Source organism: Zingiber officinale, chromosome 10B (genome assembly GCF_018446385.1).
Source record: "Zingiber officinale cultivar Zhangliang chromosome 10B, Zo_v1.1, whole genome shotgun sequence".
Taxonomy (NCBI): Eukaryota; Viridiplantae; Streptophyta; class Magnoliopsida; order Zingiberales; family Zingiberaceae; genus Zingiber; species Zingiber officinale.
This window is the reverse complement of record NC_056005.1, coordinates 292,928-315,880: the sequence shown is the minus strand read 5'-3', so window position 1 is coordinate 315,880 and position 22,953 is coordinate 292,928. Positions and strand designations below refer to the sequence as shown.

The 22,953-nt window shown below is 41.2% G+C and overlaps 2 protein-coding genes across 3 annotated transcripts; both read right to left on the bottom strand.

The window, feature by feature from the left end:
• Positions 1 to 8,750: 8,750 nt before the first annotated feature.
• LOC122030190 (gibberellin 2-beta-dioxygenase 1-like) lies at positions 8,751 to 10,144 on the bottom strand. The gene is made up of 3 exons (XM_042589358.1): positions 9,762 to 10,144; positions 9,318 to 9,669; positions 8,751 to 9,229 (listed from the first exon to the last, which is right to left on the bottom strand). Exons 1-3 carry the CDS (start codon positions 10,142 to 10,144, stop codon positions 8,978 to 8,980), a joined length of 987 nt encoding a protein of 328 aa, XP_042445292.1. The 3' UTR covers positions 8,751 to 8,977.
• A 1,144-nt stretch (positions 10,145 to 11,288) lies between these two features.
• LOC122030061 lies at positions 11,289 to 14,105 on the bottom strand. 2 transcript variants are annotated; one of them, XM_042589214.1, is made up of 5 exons: positions 13,867 to 14,105; positions 12,927 to 13,750; positions 12,667 to 12,837; positions 12,227 to 12,568; positions 11,289 to 12,151 (listed from the first exon to the last, which is right to left on the bottom strand). In XM_042589214.1, exons 2-5 carry the CDS (start codon positions 12,946 to 12,948, stop codon positions 11,553 to 11,555), a joined length of 1,134 nt encoding a protein of 377 aa, XP_042445148.1. In that variant the 5' UTR covers positions 12,949 to 13,750; positions 13,867 to 14,105; the 3' UTR covers positions 11,289 to 11,552. The 2 variants fall into 2 exon arrangements, with proteins under 2 accessions (XP_042445148.1, XP_042445147.1); XM_042589213.1 differs by lacking the exon at positions 12,927 to 13,750.
• Positions 14,106 to 22,953: the final 8,848 nt, after the last annotated feature.

Below are 22,953 nucleotides of genomic sequence, written 5' to 3'. Positions count from 1 at the left end.
AAGTCATGGATATAGAGATATCAAGCTGACACATGGGTATGCATTAGAGAATGTATATTGAATGACCCGCCATGAGAAAGTATCATGGATCGTTATATGAGTGTCATATACTTTCTCATGTGGCTATTAGTATGACTATTAGTCCTTAGACCTGAAGTCACCATAGATCCCTACATAAGGAGTTATGTACTTTAGTTTTGTCAAACGTCACCCGTAACTGGGTGGACTATAAAGGCGATTACTGGGTATGTAACGACTTATGCAGAGGGATGTGAGTGATGTAGATGGGATCTATCCCTCCCATATGACGGGAGCGACATCGCTATTCTTGATAGAGTGAGACCACTAAGCGCATGGTCATGCCCAAATGAGTCAACATTAGATGTTGAGCTCATTTGATCGAGTGAGTCTAACTTGGAGTTCAAGATTTAGATTGATTAGAGGATGACACGGTCTATGCCTCATATTGATCAATCTAGATGTCTAGGATAGAAGGACACTTGTCATTATTTTGTGAGTAGTCACAAGGTGATGTCGGATCTCGACATTCTTGTAACTTGGGTAGTAATGATGTGTTGCTAGATACCGCTCATTACTTATGCTCCTAAATGGGTTTAGGGCATTGCCAACGTTACAAGAACCTATAGGTCACACACTTAGGACAATTAGGTGGAGATTAGGTTCATTTGATGAACCAAGAGGATTAGATTCATTTGATGAATCAAATTGGATTAAGAGTAATCCTAATTGGGCTAACTTGAGTTCGACTCAAGTTGATTCATGTGTTAAATGAGTCTAATTTAGATTTTGACTCATTGAATCAATTTAATTTAATGAATTAGATTCATTATATTAAGTTGGCTCGAATCAAATGGTTGGATTAGATCCACCATGGTAGAGATTGAGTCAAGTTTGACTTGACTTGAGAAGGAAGACCAAAGGTCAATTTTGACTTGACCTTTTGCCACCTCATTGGTGAGTTGGCATTAGGTGGACCAATAATGATGTTCCACATCATCATGGGTGCCACCTCATGGAAGTGACAAAGCCACTCTCTTAATGGTTTCATATTAATTACAATTAATGCAATTAATGTGATTTTATGGTTTCATATTAATTGCAATTAATGCAATTAATGTGTTTTTTGAAATGTGGCCGGCCACTTTGTTTTGGATGAAGAAATTCATTTTTCATTGACTTGTGTGCATCTTCCTCCTTCTCCCTCTCAAGCTCTCCCTCTCCCTCTCCTCCCTTGGCCGAACCACATAGGTGCTAGCACACCTTGGTTTTTGGTCATTTCCATCTAGTGTGTCCGTGTAGAGGACCGACGCTTGACGGTCTTGAGATCCGGCATCATTTGGACGAGCGGGAACGCGAAGGGCATCGCATCAAAGGTATAAATGGTTTATCCTTATGTAGATCTACTGTAGATTAAAGTTTTTCAAACTCGTACTCGTATTTTCGTTCGGTTTTACCTTGCACGAGATCCGTGGCTTGGGCGATTCGGGGTTTCCGCGACGCGAAAAGCGGTTTTCGCGGCCCGAAAAACCCAACAGTGGTATCAGAGCCACGTGCAAGGCTTGTACGAGTTTGTTTTTATTTTTATGAAAAATAAAACCTTCTGTGATTTTCTGTAAAAATTAGTTTTTTATGATTTTATGGGTAATTTTTCCGTAGAAGCGAAGCACAAGTGTCTCGGCACTTGTAGGCTTCGGCTACCGGAAAGATCTTTCAAAACCGGCTTCATTTTGCCCCAAATCCTTTTGGGACAGCGAGCTTGGGTGCCATTAGATCGCAAAGGAGCAACTCACGATGGTTAGATCGTGGGTAGGGGTACTGCCCCTAACCCCGCAAGGGGATTTGCTCCGCGATCGCACCCGAAATCGCTAAAAACGAACCCGCCGGGAAGATTTTTCCGAAACGGCAATGTCTCGACCCAAATCATTTTGGGACAGCGGGTTTAGGCGCTGTTGGATCGCAAAGGAACCCTCGCGATGGTTAGATCGCGGGTAGGGGCGATGCCCCTGGGCCCCGCAAGGGGATCCGTTCCGCGATTGCGCCCGAAACCGCTAAACGGGACCGCCGGGAAATTTTATTCGTAAAATTGTAAAAATTAATTTTAAAATTATAGAAAATTATGAAAATATATAATTTTGAATTATATATATTAATTTGTGATAGTCATGGCCCAAAGCCCAATATGATTGGTTGTGTTGTAATTCATAATACGGCCTGCGTGCCGTTATGTGTTTGCGAGTGTTGTATTATATTCGCGACTTGCGTGTCGTGCCTTCTCATATTTTCTTGTTGTAAATTAGATTTAGACTCGAATGTAACTCGAGTTTCAAATTGTAATGTACAAATTGGAGCGGTGGAGGGTCCACACGAGACGGAGTTCCGAGGCGGGCACGAGCAACACAAGGTGGTCAAAGGGAGGCGCTTGGAGAAGCTGTTGGCCCTAGGTTGACCAATCGATCTTCTCATTGGCTTGAGAAGATTGTAGTAGGGTCATGACTAAATCACAAATAGATTAATTAATTAATTATTATGTATCTGATGCATGTTTAATAGTTAATTAATTAATTAGTACCTTAACGATTAGATTAGATCTAAGTCGTGCACATGATGCACCCTTGCGATTAGATTAGATCTAAGTCGTGCACAAGATGCATCCTTCTCGATTAGATTAGATCTAGATCGAACCAACTCTAAATGTCTAACCGTGCCGTGATACCTATCACTACCTCGATCACATGTATTGTTGAATCTGCCAAAGCAGAGCAATACATATTATCTTGGTAGGGTACGGAGGGACAATCTTGGTCCCGCCTATCAACGCATGGATGAATACAAACTCAATTAGATTGAGTATTCCTAGTTACTCGGTTGGATCGAGTCAACTATAGGCATTATTCCAACGGTTGGAAAAGATAGGTCAAAATCACATCTATATTAACTCTCGGGCGTATTAGCCAAAGCTAACTCGAGTTTTAATATAAATACGGATATTGATTCTATAAACAAGAGTTGCATAGAGATGTAATTGGTAATCGTTACCTACCGATCATACTAAGCCTTGGGCGTATTAGCCAAAGCTAACTCAAGGGTTAGTATGATGTGGATCTTATCCCACAAGAATTATAGAATTCAGTGGGAGCATCGTTTAATTAAAGGCCTAATTAAATGATTTTTAAAGAATATGATATTTATTTCTGCAAATTTTTCTGTTGTAGATAACCATGACGTCAAATACGAACATTTTCTCTCTGCGATCTGTCCTTAAGAAGGACAAGCTCAACGGAGCAAATTTCCTGGACTGGTACAGGAACCTGAGAATAGTTCTCACCCAAGAACGTAAACTGTACGTTCTGGAGCAGCCTATTCCGGAGGCTCCTCCTGCCACTGCCACGCGAGCAAACCGAGATGCTTACAAGAAGCATCAAGATGACGCGTTAGATGTGTCTTGTCTTATGCTCGCAACCATGAACTCTGAGCTTCAGAAGCAACATGAGTTGATGAGCGCTTACGATATGGTTGAACATCTTTGTCACCTATATCAAGGACAAGCAAGGCACTGGAAGAGGAACTCCAAAGAATACCTGGAAGATCTTAAGAAGAAGAGAAATAAGATTTCTACTTCAGGTATAAATGTTATAGAAGTCAACCTCTATTTCTTCATCGTGGGTATTAGATACCGGATGTGCTTCGCACATTTGTACTAATGTACAAGCGCGGAAAGCAGAGCATTGACGAAGGGTGAGATAGACCTACGAGTAGGCAATGGAGCACGAGTTGCGGCTTTGCCGTAGGAACTTATCATCTATCTCGCCTCCAGGCTAGTACTAGAATTAGACGATTGTTGTTATGTCCCTGCACAAACAAAGAATATCAGTTTCTTGTTTGGACAAGAGAGGATACTCGTTTATAATAAAGAACAAATGTTGTTCCGTCTTTTTAAACGATATGTTCTATTGTAGTGCACCTCTGATAAACGGACTCTAAATTCTAGACCTAGAGAGCCCTGTCTATAACATAAATACCAAGAGGATCAAGTCGAATGACTTGAACCAAACTTACCTCTGGCACTGTCGCTTAGGCCATATAAATGACAAGCGCTTATCCCAGCTCCATAAGGATGGTTTGCTGGACTCATTTGATTTTGAATCATATGAGATATGCGAGTCATGCCTACGAGGCAAGATGACCAAGACTCCCTTTAGTGGGCACGGCGAGAGAGCGACTGATTTGTTAGGACTCATACATAGTGATGTATGTGGCCCTTTCAATCTCGCTGCTAAAGGCGGTTATAGATACTTCATCACATTTACTGATGACTTCAGTAGATACGGTTATGTGTACCTGATGACACATAAATCTGAATCCTTTGAAAAGTTCAAAGAATTCAAGAATGAAGTACAGAACCAGCTTGGCAAGAGTATTAAGGTACTTCGATCAGATCGAGGTGGTGAATACTTAAGCCATGAGTTTCATGACTACTTAGCTGAGTGTGGGATTTTATCTCAACTCACTCCTCCTGGAACACCACAGTGGAATGGTGTATCCGAAAGGAGGAATCGTACCTTATTAGATATGGTACGATCTATGATGAGTCACACAGATCTTCCGACATATCTATGGGGATATGCTCTAGATACGGCAGCTTTCATACTCAACCGAGTTCCATCAAAGGCCGTGATAAAGACACCATATAGGATATGGACTGGGAGAGATGCCCAGGTGTCTTTTATGAGGATTTGGGGTTGTGAGGCTTACGTACGACGTCAAGTCTCAGATAAATTAGGACCTAAATCCGACAAGTGCTATTTCATCGGATATCCCAAGGAAACTAAGGGATATTACTTCTACATTCCCAACAACACAAGGTAGTTGTGGCAAAGACTGGGGTCTTTCTAGAAAGGGACTTCGTTTCTAGAAAGACTAGTGGGAATACGTTCGATCTTGAAGAAGTTCAAGATGCGAACAATAGCACTGAAGCCTCGATGGAAGTTGAACTGGAACCACAAAGTGTTGTGGATGATGTTGTTCCACAAGGAGTTGAGAAACAACAACCAATTCAAGTAGACATACCTCTTCGCAGGTCTGATAGGGTACGTCGTCAGCCTGAGAGATACTCATTTCTCTAGTCTGACCATGATGACATTGTGCTCATAGAGGATGAGCCTACCACCTATCAAGAAGCTGTGATGAGACCAGATTCTGAGAAATGGCTAGAAGCCATGAGATCCGAGATAGAATCCATGTACACCAACCAAGTATGGACTTTGGTTGATCCACCTGAAGAGGTAAAACTCATTGGGTGCAAATGGGTCTTTAAGAGAAAGACTGACATGGATGGACTTATCTATAAGGGTCGCTTGGTAGCTAAAGGTTTCAAGCAGATTCATGGTATTGACTATGATGAAACCTTTTCTCCAGTGGCGATGTTTAAGTCCATTCGGATCATGCTTGCTATTGCAGCCTACCATGACTATGAGATATGGCAGATGGATGTCAAAACCGCGTTTCTGAATGGAAACCTACTCGAGGATGTGTACATGACACAACCTGAGGGTTTTGTAGATCCACAGCATACTAGCAGAGTATGCAAGCTGCATAGGTCCATTTATGGACTAAAGCAAGCTTCTCGGAGCTGGAATCTTCGATTCGATGATGCGATCAAACAGTTTGGTTTCATCAAGAACGAAGATGAGCCTTGTGTCTACAAGAAGGTTGTAGGGGACATAGTTGTCTTCCTCATATTATATGTGGATGACATACTACTCATTGGGAAGGACATCCCATGCTTCAGTCAAGACCTGGCTAGGGAGTTGCTTCTCAACGAAGGACTTAGGTGAGGCATCCCGCATTCTAGGGATACGGATCTATAGAGATAGATCTAAGAGATTGCTTGGCCTAAGTCGAGTACATACATTGACAAGGTACTCCTTCGGTTTGCCATGCGGAACTCCAAGGGATTTCGACGATGTCACATGGCGTGAGTCTTCGAAGACTCAAGGTCCCTCTTCTAGAGAGGAGAGACCGCATGGATCAGATCCCTTATGCCTCACCCATAGGATCGATCATGTACGCATGCTGTGTACTCGACCGATGTCTCGTATGCTTTGAGCATGACGAGCAGATATCAGTCAGATAAAGTCATCGATAGCGGTCAAGAATATTCTTAAGTACTTACGAAGGACTAAAGAATATTTCTTGATATATGGAGGCAATGATGAGCTAACCGTAAAGGGTTACGGTGATGTCATTTCGCCGATCGGGATGATTACCGATCGCAGTGGTTTGTATTTTGCATTAATGGTGGTGTCCGGTGGAAGAGTTCAAGCGGATACGAGTCGATTCTACAACGAGTATATTCTGCGCATCGAGGCAAGAAAGGAGGCGCTTTGGATCCGCAAGTTCATCATCGAACTTGGGGTGGTTCCTAGCATCGCGACCAGTTGAGCTCTATTGTGACAACAATGGAGCTATAGCACAGCGAAGGAACCTCGCTCACACTAGCGGACCAAGCACATACTACGGCTTCCCATCTCATTCGAGAGATTATCGATAGAGGAGATGTGAAGATTTGCAGTACCCACAGAGGCTAACATCGCAGATCCCTTGACCAAGGCTTTGGCACGGAGGAAGCATGATGGTCACACTAGGTCTTTAGGCCTTAGAGCCTATAATCTGATTGGCACTAGTGCTAGTGGGAGATTGTTAGTTAGAGCCCTAGAGCCAATCATTTGATGATTGTATAGACTCATGTATATCATATTCTTGTATATTAATAAAGGCATTTGTTTGGTTATTATACTTATTTATATTAGTGCCAAATAGACTAAGTATAATAGCGTCCTTGAGTAGAAGGTTCATACCTATATCAATCGATTAGTTGAATCGATAGTGAGATGATATAGGGAACACTACTCTAAATCATTCCTAGTCGAGTATTAGCATTCAGGGACAATGTTAATACAATAAGACTAGCATGTAGGTCAGCTCGATGACTTGATCTCACAAGTCATGGATATAGAGATATCAAGCTGACACATGGGTATGCATTAGAGAATGTATACTGAATGACCCGCCATGAGAAAGTATCATGGATCGTTATATGAGTGTCATATACTTTCTCATGTGGCTATTAGTATGACTATTAGTCCTTAGACCTGAAGTCACCATAGATCCCTACATAAGGAGTTATGTACTTTAGTTTTGTCAAACGTCACCCGTAACTGGGTGGACTATAAAGGCGATTACTGGGTATGTAACGAATTATGCAGAGGGATGTGAGTGATGTAGATGGGATCTATCCCTCCCATATGACGGGAGCGACATCGCTATTCTTGATAGAGTGAGACCACTAAGCGCATGGCCATGCCCAAATGAGTCAACATTAGATGTTGAGCTCATTTGATCGAGTGAGTCTACTTGGAGTTCAAGATTTAGATTGATTAGAGGATGACACGGTCTATGCCTCATATTGATCAATCTAGATGTCTAGGATAGAAGGACACTTGTCATTATTTTGTGAGTAGTCACAAGGTGATGTCGGATCTCGACATTCTTGTAACTTGGGTAGTAATGATGTGTTGCTAGATACCGCTCATTACTTATGCTCCTAAATGGGTTTAGGGCATTGCCAACGTTACAAGAACCTATAGGGTCACACACTTAGGACAATTAGGTGGAGATTAGGTTCATTTGATGAACCAAGAGGATTAGATTCATTTGATGAATCAAATTGGATTAAGAGTAATCCTAATTGGGCTAACTTGAGTTCGACTCAAGTTGATTCATGTGTTAAATGAGTCTAATTTAGATTTTGACTCATTGAATCAATTTAATTTAATGAATTAGATTCATTATATTAAGTTGGCTCGAATCAAATGGTTGGATTAGATCCACCATGGTAGAGATTGAGTCAAGTTTGACTTGACTTGAGAAGGAAGACCAAAGGTCAATTTTGACTTGACCTTTTGCCACCTCATTGGTGAGTTGGCATTAGGTAGACCAATAATGATGTTCCACATCATCATGGGTGCCACCTCATGGAAGTGACAAAGTCACTCTCTTAATGGTTTCATATTAATTACAATTAATGCAATTAATGTGATTTTATGGTTTCATATTACTTGCAATTAATGCAATTAATGTGTTTTTTGAAATGTGGCCGGCCACTTTGTTTTGGATGAAGAAATTCATTTTTCATTGACTTGTGTGCATCTTCCTCCTTCTCCCTCTCAAGCTCTCCCTCTCCCTCTCCTCCCTTGGCCGAACCACATAGGTGCTAGCACACCTTGGTTTTTGGTCATTTCCATCTAGTGTGTCCGTGTGGATACTTCTAGAGGACCAGTGCTTGACGGTCTTGAGATCCGGCATCATTTGGACGAGCGGGAACGCGAAGGGCATCGCATCAAAGGTATAAATGGTTTATCCTTATGTAGATCTACTGTAGATTAAAGTTTTTCAAACTCGTACTCGTATTTTCGTTCGGTTTTACCTTGCACGAGATCCGTAGCTTGGACGATTCGAAGTTTCCGCGCCCTGAAAAACGATTTTCGCGACCCGAAAAACTCAACATATATATATTACAGCTCTCTCCCACCTTAACATTTGAAGCCGCATGAAATTATAAAAGAAATGGTTCATTCTTTTATATCATCGATAGATTCTCCATTTACTTTAAAAAAAACGGGTTAGTAAAACAAAAGCAGCATTAATATTAAAGTGTTGTCGATGCCAACAGTTGTCTGGCGAGAAGAGGTCCCGGCATAGAGAAACCATAGAAAAAGAAGTTGTTTGGTTACCATATTTGGTTAGACATCTCAGAACACCAAGCTAAAGATACAGCGTGACGCAGCAAGGCACTGAAGTGAAGCCACGTAGATGAGCAGCAAATTTGGTCATCTCTTTTCAGTCCTCATCAGTGTGTCATACACGCAACTTATGAGACAGCGACCTCTGATTCTGATCACTGCCCGGTCGACTTCTCAAACAGCCCAAGCCTGTCGTCGCTCAGCCTTGATCCGTAAGCAGCCTTCTTGTACTCCTCCCATGTGAACTCCCTGTAGCGGCTCTGCTCCCCCATCCTCATCGCCTGTGGCAATGGTGCAATCCTCTCCCCCAGCGCTGGCCCGAAGAAGTAGATCATGGACACCCTGGACTCCCTCCCATCCGCCACCACCCTATGCCTCACACTCCGGAATCTCCCATTTGTCAGAACCTGTACCCATCCATTTTGTCAATTACCCCGATTAATTACTAGCCTGATAAATATTTTAACTTTAATTTAGTTAGTTAACGGCAAGGACCTGTAGGGCATCACCGACGTTGATGAAGAAGGATTCGTCGTCGGGGAGGATCGGAATCCAGCTTCCTTCCTTGACTGAAATCTGCAAGCCTGAGGTGTTGTTTGATCGCAGAATAGAGATGACCTGCGGATCGGTGTGCTCGCCGAAGCCAGTCAAGCAAGAATTAAACTCATGGAGTAACTGCAACGGGCAGGGAGGGTAGTGGTTGAGCCTAAAGAGCCCGTCACTCTGCTCACCCATCACTAACTTACTCAACGCGTCTCGCGGCTGGATCGCTAGCCCTTCTGCCATTAGCTCCAGCACCCGCTGAGCCAGCTTCCTGATGGCGGATAAGTACTCCCTCAACGTAGAGCTGCATGCACACCATTGAAAACTTAATCACCGATGAGATGAGCGCCGCGCCTAAAACAGAGGCTGCGAATCGATTGCTCCCGAGTAACGGACCTGAATGGGTATTGCTTCGGAGTGACCGCGAAGAGGAGGTACTCGAGCCAGCCCACGTCTCCATTAGCACCGATGCTTTTGTTTCCGTAGCCGCCGAAAGAATGGGGAAGGCATGACCTCTGCTTCTCCAACAGAGGCAAGGAGAAGAAACTCACGGCCTCCGCTTCGAGCCTCCGCATAAGCTCCAAGGAAACGCCGTGGTTGGTGACCTTGAACAGCCCCAAGTCTTGGCACGCCTTGACGATGAGCCGGGCCGCCGTGTCGTCGGGCTTCGAGAGGTCTATGGCGGGGACGACCGAGAAGGAACCAGCGGCGGCGGCGGCCGCCTTAGGGGTTCGGATGAGCGGTATTTGATCCAGCGAGGGACTGGATAAGACGACCATCGTTGAAGGGAAGATGGAATATATAGAAACAGAGAAGAGCAGCCGCTTATATAGTGGCATGGCCAAGATTGTAACACTCTTTCTCATAATAAAATTTATTACGCTTAATTTAGAATCCCCTGATTAATCATTTCCGGGACACTAAACTTTCGATCCACTATCAAAAGTATCCACGTCAGATCCAGCTCAGTCAGTCACATCCGTTAAGGTACAACTAACTCGACCATGTTGGTCTGGATTTGACCGAGACACCAATTCACCATCCTTGCCCTTCTTCACATTTTATTTCCGACGTGGCAGACAATAATACGTCGGTATCAGACGACGTTGATAATTGACCTTCTTTATAAAACTTGTCAAATTGATCTGGAACAGGAGTTCCAAAGCAGCACGACATGGTCGTCTCTGGCATTCGGTCCACTAGCCTGTCCCAAGACTGAATCCCTCGACACGAGTGCACACTGCGGCAGGTGGGTCCGACGACATCCTCCGCGATTCAATGCATGACATTACCCGGAAAATAAACCCATGAAATTGATGTAACTCGGTGCGTGCACATACGATTTATTATTATTATTTTAGTTATGAAATTATTGAATATCTAAGATCTTTTTCTACCTGAAGGACGTGCTCGGTATCAAAACATGAAATGCGGTGTCGATTCTTTATTAAAGTGGAGAGATGGTGAGCTGTTGGACCAAAAAATGGAAGCATAGAGGGTAGTGGATAAGGATCTAACCAACTCTAATCATTGGATGGGCAGCTAAAACGCAAGCTTGGGCAAGAGGATAGCGTACGGAGATCTGGAGGAATGGGAGTGCAGTGAGCTAGTGAGCTGGTTTGGTCATCTATCACCACCGAAATAATAAAGGGATAAGGTTCTGAGAAGCGAAGCAAGTTAAGCAGGAATAGGCGCAATAAACGAGAGTAGAACTGAAGTTTTGACAGCGAATCTACTTCGTTGCTCAATCGCAGTGCATTGAAGGAGGACGTGGACTCTTTCTTACACGTTGCCTGGCCCCGGAGAAGGACAATCTACCCGTGCTCACGTCGAACTGTGGATCAATCACTAATCTTGGATATGTCCAAGTCAACTTTGTTAAAGGAATCAATCAAATCAAGCAGACAACTAATGACTCAATTCTGTAGCATAATACGCGTCAAATTATATTTTTAACTTGTGATCGGATACCAGAGTGACTGAGAATATGAGGTTGCTCTTTCGCATAGGTGGGTTGATCTCCAAATACTAAAGAAAACTAAGCAAAACTCGATACCACTAACATCACATTTGCTCTCGTACGATATTGAGAGCTAAGACGATCACACAGAGTAATTTCATCAAACACCGGAGCAGCAAATCGGTTGAGACTTGGCTTCGACAGCTTAGACTGCAATCGACGGGTATTCAGGCTGTTACCACCATGAGCACAGTAACGAGCAGACTGAGAAGAGACGCGGCGCAAGCGCGCGTCAAAGTGACCGTGCTGGAGACGCCCCAAACCCTGACGTCGTCCACAACGGGGCCGCAGAGCGAGCTGTGGTCATCGCTCCGAGTGTTGTAGTAGACGCTGTAGAAGGCAATGCGCGTGCGTTCGGCGCGCGCCGTGAAGGTGATATTGGCCAGCTGGCTAGTGGCGTTGCCGGTGGGGGCGTAGTGGAAGTTCTGCGCCTGGTCGCTGGCGAAGGCCATGACCGCTAGCGGCGCTTGGCAGGAGTCTCCGGCGGCGCCGACGGTGAAGGTGAGGCTGTACTGCTTGTCGGGAGTCGTCTCCACCATCTGCGAGATGATGCCTTCCTTGCCTGAGAGAAGCTCGACGGCGCGCTTTCCTTGAGGAACGACGAAGTGGTTAGAGTCAATGTACCGCACCGCACGATTGGACTCCACCAACCAGCCCGGGAGAGCCGACATGGCCTCCTCGAGGTTGGTGGGAAGAAGAACGCCGAGGCTGGCGTTTTGGAACATCCACGGACCTTCCTCAAAGTCCCCGTTCACGACGGCGTTGTCTGAGAAACAGAACAATTAATGGCCACGCCGATCCAAGGCAACACAAGGACAATTGAACAGGGAAAAATCGACACCTTTGGGTCTTTCGGGAGTGAAGAGCTTCTTAATGGCGATGCTGTCGATGATAGGGCCACAAGTGGGATCGTCTTCCATTCCCGGATTCTTAAAGCTTAGCAGTGAGTCGGTGCCGTCGTCGGCCTCGGCCTGGAAAGCCCAGGCGTAGGCGTCCCACCCCTCGACGCTGTACAGCGTCTGCAGGTCCACCGTCGACGCTGCCGGAAACACCGACACGTTAAGCGACTCCAGTTGCGCGCATGTCCGCGCGGCACTAAACGTGACCGCGTACGACGCCCCTTTCTCCAGCTGCAGACCCTGCGATATCTGCGCCTCGTTGCCCAGCCGCAGTGCACGCGATCCTGCATCGCCAAAGATTACAGTCAAGTAGAAATCAGAGCAAAAGTTCGTAAACAGTAGCCGTCGATCATCAAATCAGCAAATTTATGTAAGTAATTACCTTCAGGAACGATAAGAATCATGCCGCCTTGCTTTTGGCCTGACTCCACGAGCTCGACGGTGCCATTGACGGTCCAACCGGGAAGGGAGGTAATTCCTTCGCCCAGGTCACTGCTGGCGGTCCCGCCCGAAGGCGCTGGCGTAGTCTCGAAATCCCCGTTGCTAATCAAGCCTGCGCATCATTTAATCGCTGTAAAAATTGTGCAGGAACAAAGAAAGGGATCGAAGCCCACCCTCCACACTGTTCACTGTTCATCATACCGTAGTCAGGTAGCAATAGCATGCAGCATTATGAGCTAGGGGATGGCATGGCGATGCCAGTGGCAGACCAAAAACACAAAAGAGCATGGGGAAGTGCGCCATTAGCCAAGCGCAGACGAATAGGCATTGCAACAAGTCCAACATTGCCTACTTTCTCAGTTACACGATGCAGAAGATAAAGACTATTTCTTTGTTTAATCTTCATCTCGATCGGCGTCAAGCTTTTGCTTTTTCTAAAGTTCACATTGTTTACATTGGTTAACCGGCAAGTGATACAAGCAGCTAAAGGTTGCTGCTTTTATGTAAAACAAAAGGACCACTTGAAACCCTGTTCAATGTTTACAAAACAAATGAAGGAACCATATCCGTAGGGCAGGCATGTCATTACCATTTCTTCAAACGCCAGATACGTCGCGGTTAATTAATAATGACACTCAGTATATGACAAAATGGTTTAGAGTAAATGCACATGAAGTAGAAATTAAAAGAGTAGTTGCAACTCAAGCGGAATACAATGGAACAATAGATAATTATTATATATCAACAACTCCAGCTGCAGAGCTGCAACATCTCACGAAGTAGGTAAAGCAAGAGGACAAGAAGCAAGAGGGTTGGATGCTTTCAGAGCTACAAGAGATAATTGCAGCGATGGGCGAGCAGAAAATAATTTATGTAGCGAGTTAAGAAAGGTAAAAGGTACTGTGAATGCGAGGAGAGTTTATCGGACCGCAGAGTAAATAAGCTCGCGTTGTTATCAAACTGCTAATTGTTTCTTGTTCAGGAGCTGGAAAACGAATGATAACCAACCTATTCAACACATCATCCTGAAATCCAAATAACCTTATCCTTCAGAAGTTCCGCAAACCAATCCAAGGAAATCTAAGACAAAAGATGAACTCACAACAATTGCATCAATGACACAGGGGGAAAGGAGGCATACCATCTTCCACCGCAGCTGAAACACAATGAGTGAGGAGGAAGAGGACAGTGAGATGTGGAAGACGAGCGAGTGGATTCATCTCCGGGAGACAGCAAAGTGAAGTGATCAGCAGACCAGGCACAGGACTCGGCCGGGGAGGTTCTTCCCCCCTTCGCTCTCTTCCTGCAGTTCCAAGGAGTGGAGTGGAGTGGAGTGGAGTGGAGTGGACACACACACCAGTTGGTTGGCTCAATGGCAGGCCTTTTATTACCACGGATTCCATTTCCTTTGGCACTATGTTGGCCAGTGTGAATACTTTAATTTATTTATCCGAGAAAAGTTTTTGTTTATTTTTTTTATTGAAAAAGAGGAGGAGTGAGAAATATAAAGCAGAGTGAGTAAGATTGGAAGGAAAACTTAAATAAAAATTGAAAAAAAAAATCAGTAGTACGGGTGTCACTCCTAATTTCCGTACTGACTGTACCCACCACTTTCTGTAACCAATGTCAAATCAGGGATTGTCTCTTCTTTATAATACAAACTTATGAAAAGGTTAAAAACAACAAAGAGCGCTGTCATGGGAAAAAAAAGAAAACCTCCGGTCTATTGTTCTTTTTTTAAATATAATATTTTAATTTATGAGTAATGAAAAAAAAATTGTGTGAGAGAGAAAGGCAACGGCGAGCGATGGGCTGCGGATCACGCGGAATCACAGCTTCGATGGCGCACAGTTGTGACGCACTCTTCTTTAGGCTCTATATGGGTTCCACCTTTGAATTATTACAATGCTATTGCTGTGTGCGGTGCATCTCATTTATCTGCCACTCCGCATTTGATGGATTCACTATTTCAGGATTTCTGTGCAAAAATTGAAGATTTTGGATCCTTCTGTTCATAATCGATTGGTCTGGCCAAAATGTTTTGTATAGAAATATCGGGTCATTTTTAACAGATATTTTTTATATTTACCATACCCTATAAAATATTAATAAATAATAATAATTACGATTAATAAGCATCATTAAATGAAATAAAGTATCTTAAAAAATAGTTATTGATATTGATATATCAACGGAGTCAAGAGTCATATTAAGCTGTAAATTAAAGTTAGGTAGGTCAAACTTGATTGAATATGGTCAAGCTTGGTCAAGGATGAACCCAAGGTAAGTTGAGTTAACTCAACCAGCTTAGCCCAAGGAACTTAGACCCAAGCGAGTCAAATGGACCTCCAATCCAGTTAGACTAAACCCCACCTCTTCAACTCGGTCACGTCCAACCTCTTCAACTCGGCCACATCAATCTCTTCAACTCAAGCACATCTGGCCTCTTCAGTTTAGTCACGTCCGACCTCTTTAGCCCAACCACAGTTGACCCCTTTAGCTGGATCATGTCTAGCCTCTTTAGCTCGTCCACGTTCAGCCTCTTCAGCCTAGCCATGTTCGACCTCTTTAGCCCGGCCATGGTTGACCGCTTAGCTTGGTCACGTCTGACACCTTTAGTTCGATCACGTTCAACCCTTTCAGCTTGGGCACATCCCAGCCTTTTAGCTCGACCACGTTCGACCTCTTCAATTCGGTCAAGTCTGACCCATTTCGAGCACCTCTAGAGGTGGTCGCCAACTTCCTCCCTTTAATAATGGAGAACGTGGGTACTGTAATAAGTGAGGAATGTGTGGCGACTAGGGGAGAAGGGTAAAACACGTGGATCTATGTGGTAATTGTTAGGACACGTGCGAGCTAAGGAGGGGTGAATAACTTTGATTGCTTCTCATCGTTGCTTTGTGTTAAAACCTTACTTCAAACTCGACTTCACATGCACAATACCTTGTTTTAGTTTGTAACTACATCCTTGAGATGAATAATCCAAGAGTCAACATCAACGATCTTCTTCCAGTATAAACTCTCTCCTTCTCATAAACTCTTTTGAGGCGGAGAACCCTCTACAAACTCGTTCTTATAAGAACACAACGAGAAACAAGAAAGCAACACAAATATAATCGAAAATGACTTTACAATTAAAACCTTATTTGTTTGATCTCTTATTGCTCAGAAATACCTCTTGTTGACTCAAACATGCACCAGCACTTCGCTTCAGAATCTCCAAGAACCAATGGCAAGAATCCTCCTCGAGATCTCCTTTATATGGATTTTGTTAGAGTTGATTTTTACAAAGCAATCGATTCACCTTACTCACCAATTGAATACTATGTCAAATCTGACCATTCAAACCTTCAGAACGGTTATTTTTTTGTCTGACCAATCAATTAATGAGTCATATCAATCCATTGACGACTTCTAGTTGATTGACTCAATTGATTCTCAAGTATTTCTTCTCTTGAGAAGCTTAGGTCAATCGATTGTCCTAATCAATTATGAGATCTTTTATTCGTTCGAGAAAACATAGCTAATCAATTGACTTAATCAATTGTTGTAAGTCAATTGATCACCATGATCGATTTAGAATGTTTATGTGCTTTCTTAAATAAGTTCCCAATAGATTGCTTTGGACCAATCAATTACACAAATCAATTGTCCAACCTTAAACTTTGAATCCGAGTTTCGAGATACTTTGCTTAACATCCTGTGACTTGTTGGGACTTTCCGTTGTCTAGCATCCAATCAACTTTTACTTGTCAGGGCTTCTTCATCAAATGCTCAATCCTTCTTGACTCACTTGGACTTTTCTCTTGCCAACCTTCCCATTAGACCTTCGACAACCAAGTGTCTAGTCAACATTTGACCAACTTGGACTTCCCTCTTGTCAACCTTTCTATTGGATTTTCGATCACTAAGTGTCCGGTCAACCTTTGACACACTTGGACTTTCCTCTTGTCAACCTTCTCGTTGGACTTTTGGTCACCAAGTATCTAGTCCTCCTACTTAGACTTTTATCTTGCCAACTTTCCATTAGACTTTTGATCATTAATTGTCTGGTTCTTCGTAACTTTCTTGGATTTTTCCCTTGCCAACTTTTCATTGAATTTTCGATTACCAAGTGTTTGATCCTCCGTAACTCACTTAGACTTTTCTCTTGACAACTTCCTGTTGGATATCCAATTGTCAAGTAACCAGTCCTTCTTGACCCACTTGGACCTCCCTTACTAATTTTTCGTTGGACTTCCAACATCGTTAAGTATCCGATCAACCTTGACCTACTTGACTTCTCTCTCACATATTGATCAAATATCAAAACCAAAGCTTGAACCAACCCGAGCTTGGTCAACCTTAACCCGAGGTTGATTGCACCAACAATCTTCTCCATTTTGATATTAACAATATATTTAAGTTAGACAAATTCATTATCCCAACTTCCTTCTTCTCATGCCAAAATATGAATAAGAGTTTCCTTACTTAAATTCTGCATTCTCTCTCTTTTAGCATACATCAAAAATTTTCTCTCAAGATTCATTCATCTTATCCTTCAAACATTACAATGGAGTTCCTCTACCTTCCATTTTCCCCAATGCTCAACCTTGAACATTCATCCATTAACTTTCAAGATTACTCCTTTCTGATCCAAATCATGCCTTTAAGGAGAACCTCTCCTCAAATAATTCCCCAACAATGATTTGGAGTTCTTAAAATTTTAGAAAATCTCAAAATTTAAGTTATGAAGTTAAGAATTCAACCTTGAATCAAAAATCTCCTCCTCAGTTTCACATTATTCTCCTTTAACAATCACCTTATGATTTTTATCAAGAAAATTACAAGCCCCCCGGGCTATGGTGCAGCGTCAGAGCATCCAAATTGTCATCTAGGAATTCATGATTCGAGCCCCAGCTATGACTAATTTGCAAGAATTTTTCCTCCAAATGGGGCACGTAACTAAAGGATGTTGGGCTCCTAGGCTACCTACTACGAGTGTTTCCCGATTTACCTTGGTTGCTGGTGGGAAAGGTCAGACTGGTCACCCCAGAATCGACGTTACCTAACTTGATTAATCTTTTTTTTTATCAAGAAAATTACACATAAATGTTGATCCAAAATTACCTAAACTCCACTTAATTGATTGAAATAAACACATTTTAGTCCAAATCAACAACTATCAATCAATTGGTATTAGTTATCAATCGATTCCATCATTTGTTAATCGATTGGTGCTAGCTTCCTATTGATTACCCACGTATCAATCAATTAATAAATGATATCAATCGATTGTATTGGTGCAATTTTTCTCAGGTCAAGGTTAACCAGTTTGATAATACGTGAGAGAGAAGTTAGGCAGATTAAGGGAAGACCAGACACTTAACTAGGAAAGTCCTAACTGAAGGTTAGACAATGAAAAATCTTAATTGGAGATTAGGCATCAGAATGTTCTAGTGGGGCTAGGCAGTGAAGACCTATTTGGAAACTAGGCGGTGAAAGTCCTTGCGAGGCTAAGCAATGAATACCTAGTTAGGAACTAGGCAATGAAAGTCTTAGTGAGGCTAGGCGATGGAAGACTTAGTTGAGAACTAGACAATGAAAGTATGAGAGGGGCTAGACAAGGGAAAAATCCAAGTGAGTCAAAGGTTGACTGGACACTTGGTGATCTAAAATCCAACGAGAAGTTGGCACGATATAGAAAGTCCGAGTGAGTCAAAGGTTGACCTAATACTTAGTGAAGAAACCCTTGTAGATTAAGATTGACCAGATACTAGCAACGAGAAGTCCCAACAAGTCACGGATAACTTTAGGATTGGGCAAAGGAATCCTAAACTTAGGTTAAATTAAGGGTTGAGCAATCAATTAAAGTAATCAATTGGGCCCAAAGTAATTGATTAAAGTAATTAATTAGGAGTTTTTCGCGAGAGCACAGTAGGGTGAGAAATCAATTGGGTAATGGATTGGCTTATGGTAATCGATTAGGATAATCTATTAGATATGTTATCACAAGAGCACAAAAGGTGCTGGAATCGATTGGACAATCGATTTCGGTAATGTCAATCGATTAGGTCAATTAATTAGGCTATGTTTCTCTATAGAAAGCCTTGAATTGATTGTGGCAATCGATTAAGACAAATGCCAATCGATTAGGCAGTGTTTTTGCGAGAACAGAAATCTTCTGAATTGATTGAGGCAATCGATTAGAAACTGTCGAATTGGTGTGTAAGACTCATCAATCAATTAGATGAGCGAAAAAGAGTCATTCAATAGGTTTTGAATGGTCAAGCTGATGTGGCAATCGATTAGGGATAAGCCAATCGATTAGGAGGCATCGAAGTTATCCTAGAAAAGGGATTTTTACAAAGATTTGAGGAACACATGTTTCTGCCGATTATTGGAAGTTTTGGAGCAAAGAATTGTTGCATTTCCATCCATTAAGAGGTAATCTAAAGTAAGAAAAGAGCAAGCAATGCAAAGTTCCTCATTGTAAACCCTAACAATCATTCTTGATTGTATTTGGTGTTTGTGTTCTTGATTTCTTGTTGTATTCTCATGTTTGACCTTGTACGAGGCTTCTACCTTCGGAAAGGAAGTTTTTATAGTGCATCTGTGAGAGTGAGAAATGGATCCTTGGATTGATCACCTCAATGAGGTGGATACCAAGTAAAATCAAGGTGTTATCATTGTTTCAAGTTTTTTGCTGCAAATCATCTTCAAAGAAGCTAGCGAAACTATTCACCCACCCCTCTAGCTCTCTACATATCTTAGCATATTAGAGTATATGAATTTCAAACTCTAATTTAGATCGAATTTTAGAAATTCATAAATAATTCTATGATTTAAAAAAAATATGAAATTTCATGTAGACATTACTTATGTTTTATACTATCGTAGAAAAATAGTTTTCTATAAAAATATATTTCATTTATAAAGAAAATGATATAAAATTAGAAATAATTGAAAACTTTAATATTTTATTGTAACTTTGTATCGAACTAATCAATGTTGATTTCTATCAACAAATAGACTTCACCAAGATTTTTCAAAATACTTTTGAAATTATTTTCAAAATTAATTTCATATTATGATTTATGGACTAAATGGATATGACTTGTATATTAGCTTTCCCCATGATTGGCTAACATAAAAATGCATTTATTTTGATGAACGTAACTAAAATAGATTTATTTAATCAACATCTTGTGCTTTATTTATTATCCTAATATCTCACTTATATCTAATGTATCTCAATATACACACAAGTCATCCTATACTCTTTATGAGATATAAAATTAGCATTTCTCTAAAACTATAGGATCTTGCATCTTTAACTAAGTATTTTAAATCTGATATCATCCTACCTACGATGTTAGCTAACATCATTATCCTTAATTAAGAAGAATTAAAATTTATGAATGTAAATGAATGACATAAATCAAATGCATAATTTTCAAACTAAAATCTATCATAACTTAATGATGCATGGATGACATGACATGTATCATTTTTTATGAAAAATATGAATGTATGATATGATATCATGGCGTATGATTGGACACACAAGTATGATATCTATCATAGCTTTGATCACTTTCAGTCATTGCTTTATATTCGTCGTTGAATGCGCAAAGAAACCTTGCTTCAAACTTGACTCAACATATGCAACACCTTGGTTTACTTTGGTATCCACCTCCAAAGTAACTAATCCAAGGGTCCACACTAACGATCTTCTTTCACTATGAACTCTCATTTTTTTCGAAAATTTTCTCAAGATGGAGAAGCCTCTACAAACTCATTCTTATTGCTCGAACATACCTCTTGTTAAATTGGAAATGCAATAGCACTTGGCTTCAAAATCTTCAAAAATCCACGACAAAAATCCTCCTCGAAATCCCCTTTATATGGATGCTTTTAGAGTTGATTTTCGTTTAGCAATTGATTGACCTTACTAACCAATCAAGTGTCACATCAAATCCAACTGCTCAAACCTGAAAATGACTACTTTTCGCTCGACCGATCGATTGACTCAATTGATTCTGAACCCTTATGTTCTCTTGAGAAGATTAGGCCAATTGATTTGTCTCAATTGATTGCATTAGCCTTTAATGACTTGTTGGGATTTTTCGTTTCTCAACATCTGACCAATCTTGACCTGCTAGAGTTTCTTCACCAAGTGTTTGATCCTTCTTGGCCCACTTAAACTTTCCTCTTTCTAACCTTTCTGTTAGAATTTTGATCACCAAATATTCGATTCTCCTTGACTCACTTGGACTTTCCTCTTGCCAACTTCCCGTTGAACTTTCAATCACTAAGTGTCCGGTCCTTCTTAATCTACTTTGATTTTTATCTTACTAACTTTGTATTGGAATTCCGATTACCAAATGTCTAGTCCTTCATGATTTACTTGGACTTTTCTCTTACCAATTTCCCATTGCACTTTCGATTGTCAAGTGTCTGATCCTCCTTGACCCATTTGGAATTCCCTTACTAATTATAACTTCTCATTAGACTTTCAACACCGTCAAGTATCTAGTTAATATTTACCTACTTAACTTATCTCTCAAACTTATTTAACTTAGTCAACCTTGATCCGAGATTGATTACACCAATACCAACCTCTCGACCTGAATGTAGAATTCACATCTCCCTTCAGGAAGACGGTATAAAAGGGGCCCGTTTTGCGGGCGCAGGTGCACAGACTTGAATAGGCTAGATCATTTTCTTTCTATTTGCTAACTTCCTGACCAATGGATGAACTATCGTCTCCACTGACCCTTTGGAGCCACGCCTCCATTTTCGACGTATTCTCTGGTGGCTCTTGGCCGGAACCGTTATGCTTTAGCTAGCATCTCATCTCATGCCAACGACACTTTTAATAATAAATGGCATTTAGGGATTGTGCAATTGCCGCACTTGATGTTCATTTACTACAGAAGACAGAATATATACGGAAATGCAAACGCTTTTATAGCATCTTTAATTTATATGACCATCTTATTAAATCTCTATTTGATTATATTTAAAACACCAATCTACAAATATGAATAACAGATACTCAAATTATTATCAACTTTAGATATGCATTGACCAAAACTGCTAAAATTTAAATCACAACATTAAAATTATACAAGATTGATCGAGCTGACTAGTGGTCGGTGATCATGTGCATGGTCGCGTGGTGTTTTATTAAAACTCTAATTAATGTGTGTTTGGTTGCTTATTAATTGCCGATCGAGATTTCAATGCCGAAGCTTATAAAAAAGGCATCAGCAAGTATATATAATACAGAATTACAGATGTTGGTTCTTATAATTAATAGAGTTGCTGCCCCAACGATTCTTCACGTGTAATCGCGAACAACTCCAACAATTCCACTTCCACCAAAACCAACCGATCATATCGAAACTCATGTGTCGCAGTGAAGCTTCACCGAACCAGCTAGCTGTTGGTTTCATTGAATTGCACCAACAGTAAATGTTTAAATGCAACGTAAACAATTTTGTTGTCAGACAACGGCCCAATCGGAGAGAATAGATCGTCCATCAATCCTCCTCCATGTTGATCCTGGGAAGAATTGATGAATACGTTGAGGACAAACGTATTCATCTTTTGCCATCAGAATAAATCACTCATCAATGAACAGTTCGTTCATTCGACATTGTTTTCGATGTGATCTTTTTTATTAAGATTTTGGACATTTTATTAAAATTAAATAGACGTTTAACAAGTTTAATTTGCCTCTCGGCTCATGGTAACGTAAATTTAATTTAATCATTTCTGAAACGAAGGGCATTACGAATTTTGAACAATGACTACGTTTTTTAAATTAATAAATCATACGAATTAGTCTCGCAATTCCTTCATTATACGGGAAGTAAAGAATGTGAGGCAAGCGACGGCATCGGTGTTTATTGCTTTGGTATCATCGATGAGGATGACCGCCCACGTGATGATTGAATTTTGAATTAAGTTAAGGAAGGGGCTGATTAATTAATGGCTAAACAGTGTCTTTAATTTGTGTTCTACATGAATATTAAACACAAAATTGACTTGAAATATAATTTTTTAATATGAATTAGGTGTTTAATTTCTTTCAATATGAGATGGTTAAGTTTAAAGGGTCATACTTTTAAGTTCACGCGATATTATTGCACATAAATTGATTTATAAATTGTTTTACTAATTAAAAATCCATTTAATTTTTTTTTACAAAATTTAAAGCTTGTTAGTCTATTTATGGAAC